This window comes from Entelurus aequoreus, linkage group LG06 (genome assembly GCF_033978785.1).
Source record: "Entelurus aequoreus isolate RoL-2023_Sb linkage group LG06, RoL_Eaeq_v1.1, whole genome shotgun sequence".
Classification (NCBI taxonomy): Eukaryota; Metazoa; Chordata; class Actinopteri; order Syngnathiformes; family Syngnathidae; genus Entelurus; species Entelurus aequoreus.
The window spans coordinates 11,027,259-11,048,740 of record NC_084736.1 but is presented as its reverse complement, the minus strand read 5'-3'; the positions used below and the strand labels follow the sequence as shown (position 1 = coordinate 11,048,740).

The window sequence follows — 21,482 nt, the reverse complement described above, 5'->3', positions numbered from 1 at the left end:
TTACATCCTAATAAACTAGTTAAAAACACTATTAGTGTGCACACCGAAATGTCTGTCCCAGGAGTTTTTACAACTTTTAACGTTTTATTCAACTGCAGTCTATTCGGACACACGGAGGAGGAGTACATACCCGACGCCGAGAGCGTGTATCTGTACAGGGAGCAACACCACCAGCCGCAGGCCTGCACTCTGGCTCAGTGCTTTCAGCTGTACACTAAAGAGGAGCAGGTAACACACAAATCACAAACTAATCGCATGTGCAATTGGACGTTGACAAGGTTACGTTGAAGCCTTGAAGCCACGGAGGACTGTTTGGCAAGCACAGACTGTTCTTAATTCATACCTGTCTAGTTTGTGGCCTAAAGGGTCTGCCAACAAAACGGAAACTAAACAGTAGGGCCGCAATGTTTCTTGTGACAAGAACACAACAAATGTCAGTGTAAATACCACAACATGCAATGATTCATTAAATATTGTAGGAATATTTTTTGTCGACTGGATTAAAAAAAAAAAATACTGTCACTCGCGCTGTAAATATTGCGGCTTCACTTCAGATTTTAAGAATTATTTTTTTAATCTACATCACAGGTGTCAAACTCAAGGCCCATGGGCCAAACCTGGCCCGCCACGTTAAAGCCTTACTAAATATATTTGTTCTTTACCTTTTGACATTAAAAATCATGTACTGCATGCAATTGCACATCTTTTAAAATTCAGTATTATCAAAATCAAAATATTAAATTATCATGTATTCCAGAAATATTTTTTGTTAAAATAAAGATAAATACTGGACTTAAATATCTGCTTGACTTATGATTTCAAAACAAAATTATCTATCAAATTGTAGACTGTAAATTTGACAATAGATTTTCCGGTTACATTTTTTTACCGTAAAATCAACTTTGGTACTGTTTTTTTTTCCATATACAGTAAAACACTAAAACATTAAAAAACAACCCAAAAAACATTAAAAACAACAAGATTTTACGGTTGCTTGAATTTTACCGCTTAAACAGTGGTATTGTTTTTCCATTCCATTTATTCAATTTTTTTATATGTTGTAAAAAACCCACTGCTTTTACTGTAAAATTCTGGTGACTGAGCTGCCAGTTTTTAAAATAACATGTTTATATATTTTATGCAGCTTATGTAAAAAAATATTGTATATTGTACACATGTATATTCATATATTACTCATTGTTAAATGCAGCCCTCTGAGGGCAACCATAACTGCAATGTGGCCCTCGCGCTGCAAATATTGCATCTTCACTTCCGATTTTAAGAATTATTTTTTTAATCTACATCACAGGTGTCAAACTCAAGGCCCATGGGCCAAACCTGGCCCGCCACATTAAAGCCTTACTAAATATATTTGTTCTTTACCTTTTGACATTAAAAATCATGTACTGCATGCAATTGCAATTCTTTTAAAATTCAATATTATCAAAATCAAAATATTAAATTATCATGTATTCCAAAAATATTTTTTGTTAAAATAAAGATATATACTGGACTTAAATATCTGCTTGACTTATGATTTCAAAACAAAATTATCTATCAAATTGTAGACTGTAAATTTGACAATAGATTTTCCGGTTAATTTTTTTTACCGTAAAATCAACTTTGGTACTGTTTTTTTTTTCCATATACAGTAAAACACTAAAACATTAAAAAACAACGCAAAAAACATTAAAAACAACAAGATTTTACGGTTGCTTGAATTTTACCGCTTAAACAGTGGTATAGTTTTTCCATTCCATTTATTCAATTTTTTTATATGTTGTAAAAAACCCACTGCTTTTACTGTAAAATTCTGGTGACTGAGCTGCCAGTTTTTAAAATAACATGTTTATATATTTTATGCAGCTTATGTAAAAAAATATATTGTATATTGTACACATGTGTATTCATATATTACTCATTGTTAAATGCGGGCCTCTGAGGGCAACCATAACTGCAATGTGGCCCTCAATGAAAACAAGTTTGACACCCCTGAACTACATAAGCTCCATCTTAATAAAGATAAGCGGCACAGAAAACTATTGGATGTAAATTCTACATATTTTTTGGCCTGAATTAAGTATTAAATTAAGGGCCACTATTGTGCAAAACCAAGTTTTCTTCCCTATTTGACCTGTTTTTGTGTATTTGGGATCTGCATTTTGTTGTGATGCCCTGCTGGATGCATTAAACAATGTAACAAGGTTTTCCAAAATAAATCAACTCAAGTTATGGAAAAAAATGCCAACATGGCACTGCCGTATTTATTATTGAAGTCACAAAGTGCATTATTTTTTTTAACATGCCTCAAAACAGCAGCTTGGAATTTGGGACATGCTCTCCCTGAGATAATCCTGATACCCACTACAACAATGGGAAGTACTATACTTTGACTTTCACAAAGTGCATTCTTTTTTTAATTTTTTTAAACATGCCTCAAAACAACAGCTACAAAAACAATGAAGGTACTCAGCTTCAGTCCACTAGAGTAATAAAGTAAACAATAACAGTCCTCCTTTAGTGCAAGACTGCCTGGCATACTGTATAACAGGAAATTATAAACAGGGCTCAATCTGAACAGCCGATATGAGCATCTACATCAACTATATGATTTTGCCTGTGAAGCTGGACATGACAAAAACCAAAAAAAAATACTTTTTGAAGCCGATACCAATAATTTCTGATATTACCGTATTTTTCGGACTACAAGTCACAGTTTTTTTCCTAGTTTGGCCGGGAGTGCGACTTATACTCAGAGCGACTTATTTGTGAAATTATTAACACATTACCGTAAAATATTAAATAATATTATTTAGCTCATTCACGTAAGAGACCAGACGTATAAGATTTCATGGGATTTAGCGATTAGGAGTGACAGATTGTTTGGTAAACATATAGCATGTTCTATATGTTATAGTTATTTGAATGACTCTTACCATAATATGTTACGTTAACATACCAGTAAGGCTGAAACGACGCGTCGACGTAGTCGACGTCATCGGTTACGTAAATACGTCGACGCCGTTTTTGTGCGTCGACGCGTCGCATAATGACGTCACATTACCGTCATGGCGAAGCGCAAAGCAGACGATCAAAGAAGACGATGCGAGCGGTGCGAGCGAGGGGGGAAAAGCATGCCAAAAGTGGTCAAAAGTGTGGGAGTATTTCAATAAACGGCCTAATAATGTTGTTGTATGCACACTGTGTCGAGCGGAAATGGCCTATCATAGCAGCACAACGGCTATGAACGAACATTTGAAAAGAAAACCATCAACTAGTCAATCGTCCGCGCGAGCATACGTTGTCATCATTACACAAAAACATGAATGTGTCATTTGTATCTGCTAGGGGTGTAACGGTACGTGTTTTGTATTGAACCGTTTCGGTACGGGGCTTTCGGTTCGGTACGGGGGTGTACCGAACGAGTTTCTAAGCTAAAGTCTTAACAAGCTGCTTTGCTCCGTCTGGCTCTGTCTCAGCACGCAGCATTGTCCCACCCACACAACCATCTGATTGGTACACACGAAGCATTATCAGCCAATCAGCAGTGCGTATTCAGAGCGCATGTAGTCAGCGCTTCAGGGTGGAGCAGATAGGTGTTTAGCAGGTGAGCATCAGGCAGCGGACTCTCCCCAAATGATAATAAACACCTCCCAGTCAACTACTAGTAACATCACTATGAGCCCGTTGACCTTCTAGAAACTTAAACTGCAGCTCAGCTCACTCGCAGTCCTGGCTTGAGGTGAAGGCTAATTAGCTCTCAGTTCCAGCCACATCGACCCCTTCTGAGCGCCTATTTTCAGCTGCTGGGAATATTGTAAACAAGAAAAGAACCAAAGCATGTAGACATGCTAACCTTTCTTCATTACAACTGTTAGTCACTCACTGGAATGAGTAGAATTGGTTATTGTGTACTGTGTTGGACTGGATGTTTATTTTGCACATTTTAAAAGCAATACTTAATGTTTACAGTGCTCCAGAATATTTATATTGGCACTTTTTTGTATTGGATGTTTATCTTTATTTTTGCACATTTTAGCAAATAAGCAATACTTTCACTTTTGTTGAAATGTTTACACTGTTACAGAATATTTCGTTTTGCACTTTTTTGTATTGGATGTTTATCTTTATTTTTGCACATTTTAAAGCAAAATAAGCAATACTTTTACTTTTGAAATGCTTATACTATTGCAGAATATTAAGATTTGCACTGGATGTTGACTTTTATATTTGCACATTAAAAAGCAAATAAGCTACTTTTAATTTTTTTAAATGTTAAAAGTTTTAAATGTTTACATTGTTACAGAATATTTAGTCATGTTGTTGTCAATGTTGACTGAGTGGCCATACTTCTTTTTTTTTGTAAATAAAAGCCATGCCTTTTGAAAAAACGGGCCTACATTTATTTTTTCATCATTTTGAATAAAAAAATAATCGGTAAAAGGAAAAATAATCTATAGATTAATCGAAAAAAATAATCTATAGATTAACCGATTAATCGAAAAAAATAATCTATAGATTAATCGATAGAAAAATAATCGTTAGCTGCAGCCTTACATACCAGGCACGTTCTCAGTTGGTTATTTATGCCTCATATAACGTACACTTATTCAGCCTGTTGTTCACTATTCTTTATTTATTTTAAATTGCCTTTCAAATGTCTATTCTTGGTGTTGGGTTTTATCAAATAAATTTCCCCAAAAAATGCGACTTATACTCCAGTGCGACTTATATATGTTTTTTTCTTCTTTATTATGCATTTTCGGCCGGTGCGACTTATACTTCGGAGCAACTTATACTCCAAAAAAATACGGTACTAGATTGGATGAAACGAGCCTATATGGGTGTTTTTATGTTTAGAGGCCTCTGGTTACGTTAAAAAAAACATGTTTAGAAGGTTGGAAACCAGTTTTGAGCTCTATAAAAATATTTATATTTAATAGATATCGAAATCCGTTTGCCACGGTTAGGCCTGGAGCCAATTAGCCGCGATAAACAAGGGACGACTGCGTCTCAGTTTTTCTCAGTCAGCGGGTGTTCCTCCATGTTACTCTCGGCGCTCACTCTGGTGCTAAAAACAGTCTCTTTTTGTGGTTTTGCTGTGTTTTTTACTCCTAATGCTACGTTTGGACTAACATACCACGTGAAGCCAAGGCCAACATAAACCATTGCAAAAGAATGTAGGAGGGGGAGCAGAGAGAAAGGCAAATAAAAGGCGGTGCCCCATGCGGTTTGAGGTTTTGTTTTTTATTATTATTATTTTTTTTTTACAAGCGGCTAAATGGAGTTTGTCCTTGATGGCCGCTGCTCTGGTTCTTGTGTTTCAGCTGGCCCCAGACGACGCCTGGCGCTGCCCCCACTGCAAGCAGCTGCAGCAGGGCCGCATTAAGCTCAGCCTGTGGACATTGCCTGACGTGCTCATACTGCACCTCAAGAGATTCAGACAGGTACTTCAACTCGCCGTCTTGTTTTCGCCAACCCTCAGGCAGACGCAAGCCGTCTTTTGTGTTCTCAGGAGGGAGACCGCAGGGTGAAGATGCAAAACTTGGTGCAGTTCCCGCTGATGGGCATGGACATGGCGCCTCACGTGGTGAAGAGGAGCCAGAGCAGCTGGAGTTTACCTTCCCACTGGTCACCGTGGAGACGACCCTACGGCTTAGGGAGAAACCCTGATGACTTCCTGTATGACCTGTACGCTGTGTGCAACCATCACGGGAGCATGCACGGAGGCCACTACACTGGTAACAAACAGCCATTGTATGATTGGAGAAATGTGCTGTTCTTGCACATTAAATCACATTTCCTTTTGTGCAGCCTACTGCAAGAACTCCGTCGATGGTCAGTGGTACTGTTTTGATGACAGCGAGGTTTCACCGGTAGCCGACGACGACGTGTGTCAACAAACTGCCTACATTCTTTTCTACCAGCGGAGGACTGCTATACCTTCCTGGTCCGCCAACAGTTCTGTTGCAGGTCAGGCTGGTTTTAACCCCTAACTCTCCAGTCAGCTCATTTACTTTAATTCACCTGGCAGGCTCTACCAGTTCTTCCCTGTGCGACCACTGGATCAACAGGCTGCCCGGTAGCAGACCTGCTAGCTTGGCGTCAGGCGCCTCGTCCAGACGCACCTCTCTGGCTTCGCTGGCGGAGTCGGTGGAGTTTCCCGCAGAGCGTAGCGAAGACGACGGTGAGACAATCCACGTATTTATTGTACTGCAAATATTACTGTGGAAGTTACCTCCTAGCAGGTTTGGTGGATCACACGCAACAGCTGGAGACCGTTGTTCTGGTTTGACAAAGGTTTTTATTTTTCCACAATATTCATATGACACTCGACTTTTCAGTCCTCCTCTGTGTCATGCCTCTCCTCCTCCTGCTCCCGGCCGCTCACTGCCAGCTGTGTCTCGCCGTCAGCACATGCCCCGCCCCTATCCGATGGTGCTCGTTCTCCGCACCATAGACAGAGGCGGTGACCTTTGCTCCTGCAAGCGCGCTGACCACACCTCCCCCCACAATTACATTTCAGGGCTTTTTTTCACAATTTGACTACTAATAATTGACATACCTTTGAAGCAACAGCGCAGACTCCAGAAGATCAGGAAAGGGTACCAAATTCGGTACTTTTATAGGCACCGACCAAATTCCGCTGCTACTACAGGGTATCAATTGATGTGAAATTAAATGGTGCCATATCTTGATACCTTCGTTACTTGTGATGTCACGTCTGGTTGCAGACTACACAGTCACTCAAGCACAGCTGTGGGCTAACCCCGGAAGAAGATCCCAGATAATAGCAGTGTAAACAAACTTGCACAGCACTACAGAGTTGACCTGAAAACAGAGGAGTTTCTAGTGGAAATGCCTGGAAAACAGGGGCTGGTTGTCCACCCAAAGTTATGTTGTCTGTGCACAACCTCTTTGATTCAGAATTTTTGCACTTGCAGAAATTATTTGCTCACAACTTGTTACTGTATTAGAATTACACAGCAAATAGTGAAGAAATCGAAATGGTTGAAAGTAGGGCTGCAACTAACGATTAATTTGATAATCGATTAATCTGTCGATTATTACTTCGATTAATCGATTAATAATCGGATAAAAGAGACAAACTACATTTCTATCCTTTCCAGTATTTTATTGAAAAAAAACAGCATACTGGCACCATACTTATTTTGATTATTGTTTCTCAGCTGTTTGTACATGTTGCAGTTTATAAATAAAGGTTTATTTAAAAAAGTTTAAAAAGCCTCTGCGCATGCGCATAGCATAGATCCAATGAATCGATGACTAAATTAATCAGCAACTATTTTTATAATCGATTTTAATCGATTTAATCGATTAGTTGTTGCAGCCCTAGTTGAAAGGCAATATTGTTAGTTTCCTGTTATTACTGTAATGATAACTCAAGGCATTTAGACCACACGTGTCAAATTCAAGGCCCACTGGCCACACCAGGTGATATGGACTATCACAATAACCTGCCATTTATGGTGAAAACGATAAAAGCGAAGATAAAAAACACCCACAGAACTCCACCTTTTTGACTGAGTCTGTCAGTGCATCCGGTCTTCAGAGCCTCAAAAACAGTACCGTATTTTCTGGACCATAGGGCGCACCAGATTATAAGGCGCATTGAAGGGGGTCACATATTATGATTTTTTTCTAAATGTATAACATTTCCTTGTGGTCTACATAACATGTAATGGTGGTTCTTTGGTCAAAATGTTGCATAGATGATGTTTTACAGATCATCTTCAAGTCCTTTTCTGACAGTCGCTTCAGGATGAGCCGTTTTGTGGGCGGTCTTATTTACGAAAATACTGAAAATATTGTCTGATTACAAGAAAATGTTAAAAGGTATGGAAGTTCATTTTCTGTCAGCAATATTATAGACAGTATTATTATGAGATTTATATTACAAATTATGATGCGACTTCAGTGTGAACTGTCCTGCGCTCCAGTCGCATAATGGTGAATAATGATGAGGCTTATCATAAGCGTCATTATTGTTGACGGAAATAGACGGGTACAAAATAAATTAGTTGACAAATTAGCAGAAACAGGCTAAAATAATGTTTTAGGAACTCACGTCAATCAATGTTCCACCACTGATCGCCAACACGCTCTTCAGAGCAGACATCGAGGCAAATGTCCCTAAAACTGTGGGAGACATCTTCTTTTATACTCTTTTCCGCGGTTCAGAAAATGTTGACTTTGCTTGCACAGAATCCTTGAAATTGCAACAGTACTAATACGACTAGAAGTGAAGCATGCTTACTTCCGAGTTTACTTATTTTATCAATAAACAATTAACATGTATTAACACAGACAAAAGTACCAAAAGTTGGTACTGATCCCAGGCACCGGTACCAATATACATTTTCTTTTCTAATCTCATCCTTAGGCAGCGTCTCTCCAATATCAACATTGCTCTTGAAATAAAAAAAAACATCAGGTTTTCTCGCAGCTCTTCAGCTTCAGACAGGAATCGGCTACTTCTTATGTCTGGCAAACCTCGCCTGAAACTGAAACAGATGTGAGCTCGGCAAGCCGCTTGTGGTTGATGGGAAGCGAGGGCTCGCTTTGCAGAGTGCTGCCTCAGCATATGGTTACCAGGAGTGTGGCCAGCACATGCGGTGTTATGTAATTTACTACTGTATTAGGTTTCACTCCATGCCATTAGGCTGGTTTAGATTTACAGGCTGGTCTTAATTGAGACGTAATCAATGCACTGCAAAAAGTCAGTGTTCAAAAACAAGAAAAAAAAAATACAAAAATTAGGTGTATTTTACTTGGACTAAGCAAAATGATCTGCCAATAGAACAAGAAAATTTGGCTTGTCAAGACTTTCCAAAACAAGTAAAATTAGCTAACCTCAATGAACCCCAAAATACCTTAAAATAAGTATATTCTCAATAATAACAAGTGCACTTTTCTTGGTAGAAAAACAAATTGAGACCTTTTTGCTCAATATGTTGAAACATTTTCTTAAATTAAGTAAATGCTAGTGCCATTATCTTGACATAATGATACGCGTTTTTATCATGATTTTTTTTTCATGCTTGAAGTAAGAAATTATTACTTTAAAAAAGTACCGTATTTTTCAGACCATAAGTCGCAGTTTTTTTCATAGTTTGGCCGGGGGTGCGACTTATACTCAGGAGTGACTTATGTGTGAAATTATTAACACATTACCGTAAAATATCAAATAATATTATTTAGCTCATTCACGTAAGAGACTAGACGTATAAGATTTCATGGGATTTAGCGATTAGGAGTGACAGATTGTTTGGTAAACGTATAGCATGTTCTATATGTTATAGTTATTTGAATGACTCTTACCATAATATGTTACGTTAACATACCAGGCACGTTCTCAGTTGGTTATTTATGCCTCATATAACGTACACTTATTCAGCCTGTTGTTCACTATTCTTTATGTATTTTAAATTGCCTTTCAAATGTCTATTCTTGGTGTTGGGTTTTATCAAATAAATTTCCCTAAAAAATGCGACTTATACTCCAGTGCGACTTCTATATGTTTTTTTCCTTCTTTATTATGCATTTTCGGCCGGTGCGACTTATACTCTGGAGCAACTTATACTCCGAAAAATACGGTAGTTTTATACTTGTGAGTGTTAATGACACAGCTTTGCCACATTTGATATTCTAGTTTCAAGCATGTTTTACTCAATATAGGTCATAACATCTCAGCTACAAGCTGTAATATCTTACTGCGATCATTTAGGACCAAAACCCTTAAAACAAGTAAAACACTCTAACATAAAATCTGCTTAGTGAGAAGAATTATCTTATCAGACAGAAAATAAACAAATATCACCCATATTTGAGATATTTATTCTTACTTAGATTTCAGTTTTTGCACTGTGACGTTTGCTCATGGGTAAACGCTTTACTGCCTACAATTGTGTATTTTTCCTCAATAGTCTTCATCTTTGTTTTCAAGGTGGTTTCTCCGTCCGCCCCTTCGTGAGGAGCATCCAGCATCAGAGCTCGTCTTCCAGGTCGTCCATTGCCAGCCCCTTAGCTTACAGTGACAGCGGCGTCAAGCCCTCCTGGTCTCTCTCCACCAAGCTGCAAATGAGGTCCAGCTCACCCTCGCGCTTCTCCCTGGACTCTCGGTGCTCGCCACCCCTTGAGCGGATTGGCGAGGCCTGCGACGACCGCGTGTCCACGTCCTGCTTCGGCAGCTACAGCCGACACGAGCGCTACTTCGGCGGCAGGACTCCCTTGTCTGCGGTGGAGAGCAACCACGCCGAGCAGGAGAACCACAACAAGCGTTTCCTGGATATGATGTACTGCCGCGCTCCCACGCCGGTGGACAAGAAGACGTCCAAAAACGAGCCCACCGAAAACAACAACCAGATCACGGCCATAGACCAAAACGTCCTTCCGTCTCAATCCACGCCCTCCAAGGAGCAGAAACGCAAAGAAAGCACGAGCTCCACGAAAACCGCCAAAGCAGAGCAGGAAAAAACCTCCAAAAAACGTCTGTGTAATAAACCCGCGACGTCCGAGACCCCTTCGAGCACGCCTGTAAAAGGCAAGAAGGTAAGCAACACGAAAGAGAAGAACGTCACGAGCAAGAAAAGCACCTCGACACCTAGTGGGACGCCTTCCAAAACAAAGGAGGCGTCCTCAAATCTGGAAGCGACGTCAAAACACAGACTGTGTGTGCGCTCCACGCCTCTGTCGTCAGCGTCACCCTCCCCCACCACCAAGAAGAACCCGGGCGTCCCCGAGAAGAACCCGGCCAGCGCTCGTAAGCGTCTGGTGGAGAGGAGCTTCAGCAGAGACTCCATACACACCAGTCCTCTGATCAACAGCCCGCGAGGGAGCCCTCTGTCCAAGACGGGCGAAAGCAGCCGACACGAGGCGAAGACGGTGCGGAGCTCCAGCAGCAGCTCGTCCGTCACCAGCCTGCGCTCTCCCAGCGTGTCCAGCAGAGACCTGCAGCGCGGCGGGAAGTCGGAGGAGAAAGGCCTGTCCTTCTTTAAAAGTGCGCTGAGACAACGGGAAAGCCGCCGGTCGGCCGACTTAGGCAAGAGCAGCCTGCTTTTCAAAAGGACCTCGGAGAGGACATGCAAGCAGAACGGACAGGCCAAGGAAGGCGGCGTTGAGAACGGCAAAACGGCGGTCGACACATCCTCGCCTCTGAAAGCAGACGCTCCGAGAGCCGCAGCTGAGAAAAAGGCAGAAGCCAAGGAGTCCAAGGCCGCCTCCTCTCTCGGCCGCTCTCTGCTGCACGTGGGCAAGACCAATGCTTCCGGTGCCGACACGAGTCTCAAGTCGCCGGCCAACGGTAAGAAACCACTCGACAAGAAGACGCCTTCCCGGAAGCCGTCGTCGAGCACGCAATCACCCGCACGTACGACACCGCGGCCTCAGTGACGCCACCATCGTACGTACTTTTCTTCTTACTGAATGCAGCTACTGTACATTCTCTGTGCCTACCTTCTGCTCAGCACCCCGCTGTGAAAAGTACGCAAACTTGACACTTAGGCTACCTTCACACTGTTGCAATTCCGGTTTTATTCACAGTACAATTCCCGTTTTTACAAATCCAACCAAGGCCTCTTTCATATTTAGATATAAATTCCGTTTATGGCCGATACAACTGCAGTCTGAACAATCGGGTCGCGGTTATCCAACCTAAACGTCATCAAAACGCGACAGTTCTCGGCCAAAATAGACAATTGCGAAAAGAAATATTGGACAAATGAGCAGAAAAAGATGTTTTAGATAGGGATGCAATGATTAACAAGATTAAGATTAAGAAGAGAAATCTGTTAGACTTTTCAAGTTTGTTGTGAGGTCGTTCCATTCCTTTATGGCTTTATATGAAAAGGCTGATTGTGCAAATGATGTTTTACATCTGGGTACGCTACACTGCCCCCTGGTGGAGGCTCGTGTGTTTTCTAGTTGTCACAGCAGATGTAAACTGGACAAAGTGCTTAAGTGGCGCTGGTGCAGTGTTATTTAGGATTCATGACATAGTAATCGTGATTATTACTCGGACATTAATCGTTGCATTCCTAGTTCTAGAACTCACGTTGATATCCCACCACTACGGAGTCCTCAGAACAGGCAAATGTCCCACAAACTGCGTGGGACAAAATTATTGTCTTCCTTCTTAATCTTGTACGTGAAACAATTTGGTTGGAAAAAAAAATTCTGCAAATCTACTGAAATTGGAGCCATGTTTACCAACTAATGACGTCAAGATCGGATCTAAGAGAAAATTAAAAAAATCTGAATTGGCCGTAATACCCTGCAGTGTGAACGTAGCCTCAGAATCCAAAATCCCATCCAGGAGACTTACTTCATTAATGAGCTTTCTCCTCAGTGACATAATTAGTCTGTGGTCAAGGTCGAGACCACAAACATGAAATAGAAAGCGTTTCATTCCGCGTAATTATTTATTTACGTTTCGAAAATTGATTTGAGCAAAGACGTGTCGGTGAGAATTTTTTTAAAGTCACGATGGCCAATGAAACGGCAGAATAAACTTGCTAATTGGTCCACAAGACACACTTATAGATATTTTACAACTATTTTTGTTTAAATACAAGTTTTATAATAGTGTTTTATAAGAAAATGTTTTGGAATGAAACCCTTTAAAAATCTCTATATATACACATCGTGTGTGTGTGTGCATATATATATATATATATATATATATATATATATACATACATATATACACTACCGTTCAAAAGTTTGGGGTCACCCAAACAATTTTGTGGAATAGCCTTCATTTCTAAGAACAAGCATAGACTGTCGAGTTTCAGATGAAAGTTCTCTTTTTCTGGCCATTTTGAGCGTTTAATTGACCCCACAAATATGATGCTCCAGAAACTCAATCTGCTCAAAGGAAGGTCAGTTTTGTAGCTTCTGTAACGAGCTAAAGTGTTTTCAGATGTGTGAACATGATTGCACAAGGGTTTTCTAATCAATTAGCCTTCTGAGCAAACACATTGTACCATTAGAACACTGGAGTGATAGTTGCTGGAAATGGGCCTCTATATACCTATGTAGATATTGCACCAAAAACCAGACATTTGCAGCTAGAATAGTCATTTACCACATTAGCAATGTATAGAGTGTATTTCTTTAAAGTTAAGACTAGTTTAAAGTTATCTTCATTGAAAAGTACAGTGCTTTTCCTTCAAAAATAAGGACATTTCAATGTGACCCCAAACTTTTGAACGGTAGTGTATATATATATATATACATACATACACACACACATATATATATATATACACAATATATAAATAGCTGTAGATGAGTCTGTATAGAAAGTATAAAGTATGTATTGTTCTACTTCCAAAAGCAAAGTCAAAACAATCTTAAGCGCGTTACTAATAGTAACAAACGGTAACATGGTAGTCTACTACTGTATGCATCACTGAGTAGGAATGTAGTAATTATTCTGCACTTTGTAATAGATCAGTAGCTTCCTTCCTCCTGTAGCAAAAGTATACAAACACTAACTTGATGTAACTCTCGCGTGTCTTCTAAAACATCATTTTAACATATCGTCAAGTAGTTCCAGGCCTTAAATATTTAAAAAAAAGGGTACATGGTGCTGTAACCAGACACGGTCTGGCATTTTTAACACCAGAACTTAGTACAACCCAGTCAGCGTATGTTATGTCATCCATCCTAAACTTGTTTTTGTTGACATCATGTCATAATATAGTGCTCTTCAAGAAATACGAGCAATGCTGGCTTTGTCACGTTAACCCTGCGTCTAATGCGGAACAAGCCAGTACACACGGTATGAGGGAGAATATTAACTGAAGTAATTGTTGCCATCAAAGTACAGAAAGTGGGACAACACTTACTGTAAATGCTCCAATTGTATTTATTCACCTAAACCGCAAAGACGACAGGATGTAATTAGAAGCAAGCAATAATTGAAGAAGTGTGAACAATTAGAGTAAATGTTTGCTGTATTTTGGCCATACTTTGTCACTCCACTATAAATGTTTTCTTCTAAGCAGGTTAGCTTTTTTTTTAGTGTTAAATTAAAACATTTCGATGTCCATTTATTTCACAGGTGTATGATGCACTGGCAGTTATTCAGCAATACCCTAAAGCAATACAGAACATGATGTAAGTCCTTTATTTGTCAAACTTCTTTTTTTTGTTCAAATCTCTCAAATCACCTTAACCTAGTAAGGCCCAAGCTGTTTGTTTACATGCTTTTTTAAAATTTATTTCTCTTTGCTATTTGGGCTTATTGGACCCTACCGTATTTTTTGGAGTATAAGTCGCACCGGAGTATAAGCCGCACCGGCCGAAAATGCATAATAAAGAAGGAAAAAAACATATAAAAGTCGCACTGGAGTATAAGTCGCATTTTTTGGGGAAATGTATTTGATAAAAGCCAACACCAAGAATAGACATTTGAAAGGCAATTCAAAATAAATAAAGAATAGTGAACAACAGGCTGAATAAGTGTACGTTATATGAGGCATAAATAACCAACTGAGAACGTGCCTGGTATGTTAACGTAACATATTATGGTAAGAGTCATTCAAATAACTATTACATATAGAACATGCTATACGTTTACCAAACAATCTGTCACTCCTAATCGCTAAATCCCATGAAATCTTATACATCTCGTCTCTTACGTGAATGAGCTAAATAATATTATTTGATATTTTACGGTAATGTGTTAATTTCACACATAAGTCGCTCCTGAGTATAAGTCGCACCCCCGGCCAAACTATGAAAAAAACTGCGACTTATAGTCCGAAAAATACGGTAATTAGAATAAAAACTAAGAATCATCTTTTGATATGATGTACTTAGTCCATAAGTACACAAACGTGTACTTCATGTTTAGTGACATGCTAATTCTTCTTTTTACACTTTTTTTCCCCCAAATTCCATTGTATGTTATACTCTTCTGACACCACTAGATGGCAGTATAAGTGTCCACATAAGCGGCCATAAGACCCCAACTCAGTAGTGTACACAATTTTTTGGAAATAAGAGCTAAAAGGTGCTGTCCACGCATGTGGCCACTAAGGCCTTTAGTTAACCCAAACACCAAACATGTAATTACATTTTTATTTATTAATTTAAACCTTTTTTAAAAAGGCCTTTTGATAAAACAGTCATGCTGTACAAATTTATACTGTGACGTGATCAAAAGGCATTATTTTAAAAGGTTCACAATTTTAAAAAATTGTGCCCGTCATTCATAATCCTTATGTAAAACAAGCACACAAGTTTATTTTTTTATGCATTCTAACTAGTAAATAAATGTGAGCAAAAGTCAGCTAACAATGGAGTCAATGGACGTCTATTCTGCCTATAAAGTGCGTAAAAACATCCCGACATTTTAATCGTTTTATATACACGCTGTAAGTACATATGTAATGAAGTAACATTCTTATTTACGTATTTTGTTCATTTTAAGCATACGGCAGTGCATTATTTTACAAACACTTGCTTTTTCCTTCAACGACAACTGATTACTACTCACTGCAACAAACATGATAAAACATCACTTACTGTGCAATGTCTGCTCTCACTGGGATGCCGAATAATGGGCTGTTGATGAATAATTACTCATAATGCTCGCAAAGAAAAACCAAGCGTCTTTTCGTGTCTTCCTCGCCATTTCCGGGTCTAAATTGACTGTCAAAGTTGACCAACTTGTCAAATTATCTTCCTTCTACTATCAAGGTGAGAGGAATTATTTATGATCGGGAATAAACTTTTACGAGCTCCGAGGCGAGAAAGCAGCTCACCAGCCGTTGATGTCAACATAGCAGCACGAGCTCTCTATAAATAGTATGTCTGCGTTAGCGCTTATAATAACAATATCGCTAATCCTTGGTTAATGTCGGTCTCAAAATGTAAATGAAGTATTGTTGGCAATTTTTGGATGGTTATTTAAGAATTTGAATGCATTAAAATCTAATTATAGTGAACAATAGGCAACATTGTTATAAAGTGCAGTTCCCCTTTACAACATACTTTTTGACATTTTTGTTACGGACTGAAATTTGAGATAATTGAGCAAAAAAAATGAATAAAATACCATCAAAAACGTTTTTCAACTTCAAAAACATAAAAAGGGGCTGTTTGAAACGTGCTCACAGTTGACATTTTTCAAATCAAAAAGTATAAGCAGAACCCCACCCGGGAGCTTATGTTGCCGTTACTGGTTTAACAGAACACCACTGTCTGTTTATGTGACAAATATTTCAAATAAATAATTGGACACACATTAACAGTGCAAGAAAAGCAACAAACAATTTGCAGTCTTGTTGTTATGATAAAAATATACATTCAATGACAGCTAACGCTAATGATCCAAACTGCTTTTATTATTAGTTAACATCGATTTGTCCTAAAAGCCGTAAAAGGGCATGAGAAAGTGACATTTAGGAACAATAAATTGCTGCAACACAGCAGCAACAGAATTAGCGAAATACAAGGAAGTAGTAGTGGTTCATGCTAAACAGTAGATTTTAAAGCACGTGCAGAAGTACTCTCTCAAGGCTTAGTGGCCACATGCGTGGACAGCACCTTTTAGCTCTTATTTCCAAAATTGTGTACCTTACTGAATTGGGGTCTTATGGCCGCTTATGTGGACACTTATACTGCCATCTGGTGGTGTCAGAAGAGTATAACATACAATGGAATTTGGAAAAAAAAAGTGTAAACATGAAGTACACAAACGTGTACTTATGGACTAAGTACATCATATTAAAAGATGATTCTTAGTTTTTATTCTAATTAGGGTCCAAAAAGCCTAAATAGCAAAGAGAAATAAAAAAAAAGCATATAAACAAACAGCTTGGGCCTTAAGAGGATAAAGCCCAAAATGCAGCTCCTACCCATATTAAAGTGTTTATTTAAAAAAAAAAAAAAAAAAAATTCAGTAGGTTGCCTACAGCCGCAAGTGTTTGTGTGACCTGGCACTAATTCAAGCCCTAGGTTTTTAGGTGTTAAATTGAGCATTTACAGCAACGTGTTTCTACTTAACCTGTAAAATTATATATATATATATATATATATATATATATATATATATATATATGTGTGTACACACAGTACAGGCCAAACGTTTGGACACACCTTCTCATTTCAATGCGTTTTCTTTATGTTCTTGACTATTCAAGAAACATTGTAGATTGTCACTGAAGGCATCAAAACTATGACACCTGTGAAGTGAAAACCCTTTCAGGTAATTACCTCTTCAAGCTCATCAAGAGAATGCCAAGAGTGGGCAAACCAGTAATCAGCGCAACGGGTGGCTATTTTAAAGAAACTAGAATATAAAACATGTTTTCAGTTATTTCAACTTTTTTTTTGTTAAGCACATAACTCCACACGTGTTTGTGGAGGTCTTGCTCCTCCGGGTTCTCTGGACCACCAATGACGGACATGACAACCGTGTTCATCTTTGCGAACAATTATTTATTTTGCAGTAAGTTGTGCTTTTCAGCCATGTTCGAGTTTCTCTCGCTCGTTCTCCACCATCAACAACCTCCTCTCCTTCCCGACTGCTGCCTTTAACAGAGCGACAGGTGATCAGACAAACACTCACAGCTGTGTCATCTACGCGCCTGTCGCTAATCTCGAAGCCGATCCTGACACACCCGCTTCGCTGCAGGTCCGCAGGCCACGCCCCCCCCACAGTGTTCATTCATAGTTTTGATGCCTTCAGTGACAATCTACAATGTAAATAGTCATGAAAATAAAGAAAACGCATTGAATGAGGAGAAGGTGTGTCCAAACTTTTGACCTGTACTGTATATATGACATACCCTCTTATACTGTGACGCGTGTCCACTTCATATCTTCCCGAAGCGTCAATAATAGCGGCACTTGAGATTTAAAGGGAAGGCGGTGTTGCATGCAAACAAACGCATGCTGAGTCGTCATAAATGAACTATGCAACTTTGTGCCGCGGCGAACACTAGATGAAAAATACTACAGCATGTCTACCCTTATCATGCGGCTTCATTTGCACACCTTTGTCATTCTAGCACCACTTGCTCGTTTACTGTATTTTGCCGTTTCAGGTGCTTTCTACCAAAACAATATTTGGTAGGTTCCTTGTCTTCGGTCGTTTTAGGGGGAAATACTGTTGTACACCAGCAGGGGGGGCTACGACACTACGGCTGTGATGTTTTTTTAATTTCCCCCCTACATATAATTGTATTGTGATGATAGTTCTTAGATGCTTCCATGATGACTCGTATAAAGAAAGGTCAAAATGCAATGAAAAGGTAATACATTTCTAGTTTTATAATACGACACCCGACTGTGACAATATTGCAATATTGCGATTCATAAGACGGCAAAATGATTCTTCCTCTTCTTTTCTCGAATGAACTTGGTAACTTGTATATTTTGGGTCTTTTAAAAAATAATATATATATATATATAATCACATTGACAGGAGTCTTGCTGGTAATAATAGTTCACATTTTGAAGCCTTTGTAGTGCAAGTCTCCACAGAAAGATGAAATACAACAATATACTGTACTGAATGTCTGCGGAAGCCTTAGGATTAGTAAGTCAAGTGATTGTTTTGATTTTCCATCTAATGGATATCATTCATATTAAGGACATTACAATGCTGAATGAAAGACAGTATGTCTGTTTTTTTTGCCGTTTTTTTTATAATAGTAGTCTTGCCATTTTATTAGGTACAGCCCCGCAATCTGCAATAAATCTTCCCCCCCCTCATCTATTTTTTTAAATTTTTTGCATACCTAAAAAACTGGCAAGTATATTAAGGCTGTATGGATTTTTTATTTAAAATTTTTATACTTTCATATGCTTAAAAATGTCATTTCAAAACATCACAGATAGTCTTTTATGTTAATTTATTTTTACTATTATCCTATATGCACTTTATTTCTTCAAATGGATATTGTGTATATTATGTCGCTGGTCAAATAAAGACTATATACAAAAGCTATCAATGAGTCAGGTTTTTAATGATGTGTAGTTGTAGTTGTTGCGCGCCACCACCAGAGGGCGGTGTTTACTCTAATCTGCTCTCCTCCATATAGAGAAAAACTCCAATTGAGAATATTTCTTCTATTTTAAATATTAAATGTTATGTTATACCTAACGATTTTTGTGTTCTGTTAAAAAAAAATTGTTATTCTATTTTAAATATTACATGTTGTGTGACCCAAAAGGGACAAGCGGTAAAAAAAAATAATAATTGTGTATATATGTCGCTGGTTAAATAGACTATATACAAAAGCTATCAATGAGTCAGGTTTTTAATGATGTGTAGTTGTAGTTGTTGCGCGCCACCACCAGAGGGCGGTGTTTACTCTAATCTGCTCTCCTCCATATAGAGAAAAACTCCCAATTGAGAATATTTCTTCTATTTTCAATATTAAATGTTATGTTGTTAAACCTAACGATTTTTGTGTTCGGTTAAAAAAAAATTGTTATTCTATTTTAAATATTACATGTTGTGCGACCCAAAAGGGACAAGCGGTAAAAAAAACAATACTAATTGTGTATATATGTCGCTGGTTAAATAGACTATATACAAAAGCTATCAATGAGTCAGGTTTTTAATGATGTGTAGTTGTAGTTGTTGCGCGCCACCACCAGAGGGCGGTGTTTACTCTAATCTGCTCTCCTCCATATAGAGAAAAACTCCCAATTGAGAATATTTCTTCTATTTTCAATATTAAATGTTATGTTGTTAAACCTAACGATTTTTGTGTTCGGTTAAAAAAAAATTGTTATTCTATTTTAAATATTACATGTTGTGTGACCCAAAAGGGACAAGCGGTAAAAAAACCCAATACTAATTGTGTATATATGTCGCTGGTTAAATAGACTATATACAAAAGCTATCAATGAGTCAGGTTTTTAATGATGTGTAGTTGTAGTTGTTGCGCGCCACCACCAGAGGGCGGTGTTTACTCTAATCTGCTCTCCTCCATATAGAGAAAAACTCCAATTGAGAATATTTCTTCTATTTTAAATATTAAATGTTATGTTGTTAAACCTAACGATTTTTGTGTTCGGTTGACAAAATATTTGTATTCTATTTTAAATATTACATGTTGTGTGACCCAAAAGGGACAAGCGATAAAAAATAATAATAATTGTGTATATATGTCGCTGGTTAAATAAAGACTATATACGAAAGCTATCAATGAGTCAGGTTTTTAATGATGTGTAGTTGTAGTTGTTGCGCGCCACCACCAGAGTGCGGTGTTTACTCTAATCTGCTCTCCTCCATATAGAGAAAAACTCCAATTGAGAATATTTCTTCTATTTTAAATATTAAATGTTATATTGTTATACCTAACGATTTTTGTGTTCTGTTAGCAAAATATTTGTATTCTATTTTAAATATTACATGTTGTCTGACCCAAAAAGGACAAGCGGTAAAAAATAATAATTGTGTATATATGTCGCTGGTCAAATAAAGACTATATACAAAAGCTATCAATGAGTCAGGTTTTTAATTATGTGTACTTGTAGCGCGCCACCACCAGAGGGCGGTGTTTACTCTAATCTGCTTTCCTCCATACAGAGAAAAACTCCCAATTGGGAATATTTCTTACCATCATGCGAGCAAAATATTTATTCTATTTTAAATATTAAATTTTATGTTGTTAAACCTAACGATTTTTGTGTTCTGTTAGCAAAATATTTGTATTCTATTTTAAATATACGATTTTTGTGTTTCGTTTTTGTTTGTTGTTTGGGCTAACACCAGAGGGCGCTGTTTTCCTACAATACAGTCCGTGCCTGTGTAGACAATTTAAATATGTTATGTTGGCAAAATAATATTTTAACGATATTAACAGTGCTAAATGTCTTTAGTTTAAATAATTATAAATATTGTAATTCTTAAGATATTCCTATTCATGTGTGAAATTGTTGAAAAACAAATAAATGAAAATCAGAGTAGCTGCCATTCTAATCAGTGTCATAATTAAATTTATACAAAATTACATTTAATATTTTTACTTGCTGTTAGAATAAGACTGTTGTGAAATCTCCCCCAGTCGCCACGATACAGTATTTGATTTATTTAGTAGGCCTGGAGTTATGTACTGTGGTGAGACAAAAACAACATGTCCCCGCAAGATAACGTTCCCGCTTGTTGACGTGGCGGGTGAGCTTTATCTCTTTTTTGTCTCCCACAGTTACACTGCGGAGGAATCCATAGTTATTGATGGCAGGAGAGCAAAGATGTGCAGCTGAAAGGTCACGTACATGAACGGAACATCTTATTACAAACCCCCAAAACCAGTGAAAATGGTCAATAAAAACAGAACACAATGATTTGCAAATCCTTTTCAACTTATATTCAATTGAATAGACTGCAAAGATAAGATACTTAACGTTCAAACTAGAAAACTTTGCTATTTTTTGCAAATATTAGCTCATTTGGAATTTCATGCCTGCAACATGTTTCAAAAAAGCTGGCA

General features: G+C 38.2%; 1 protein-coding gene across 1 annotated transcript in view; it reads left to right on the top strand.

Moving 5' to 3' along the window:
- Positions 1–14,883, top strand: part of LOC133651823 (ubiquitin carboxyl-terminal hydrolase 31-like) — a 33,185-nt gene extending 18,302 nt beyond the window's left edge. The window contains exons 11-16 of the mRNA XM_062049976.1: positions 99–228; positions 5,328–5,447; positions 5,516–5,741; positions 5,815–5,973; positions 6,035–6,187; positions 9,968–14,883. Of these exons, the coding sequence (XP_061905960.1) occupies positions 99–228; positions 5,328–5,447; positions 5,516–5,741; positions 5,815–5,973; positions 6,035–6,187; positions 9,968–11,412 (2,233 nt within the window). The 3' untranslated portion in view covers positions 11,413–14,883. The remainder of the gene's footprint in view (positions 1–98; positions 229–5,327; positions 5,448–5,515; positions 5,742–5,814; positions 5,974–6,034; positions 6,188–9,967) is intronic.
- Positions 14,884–21,482: the final 6,599 nt, after the last annotated feature.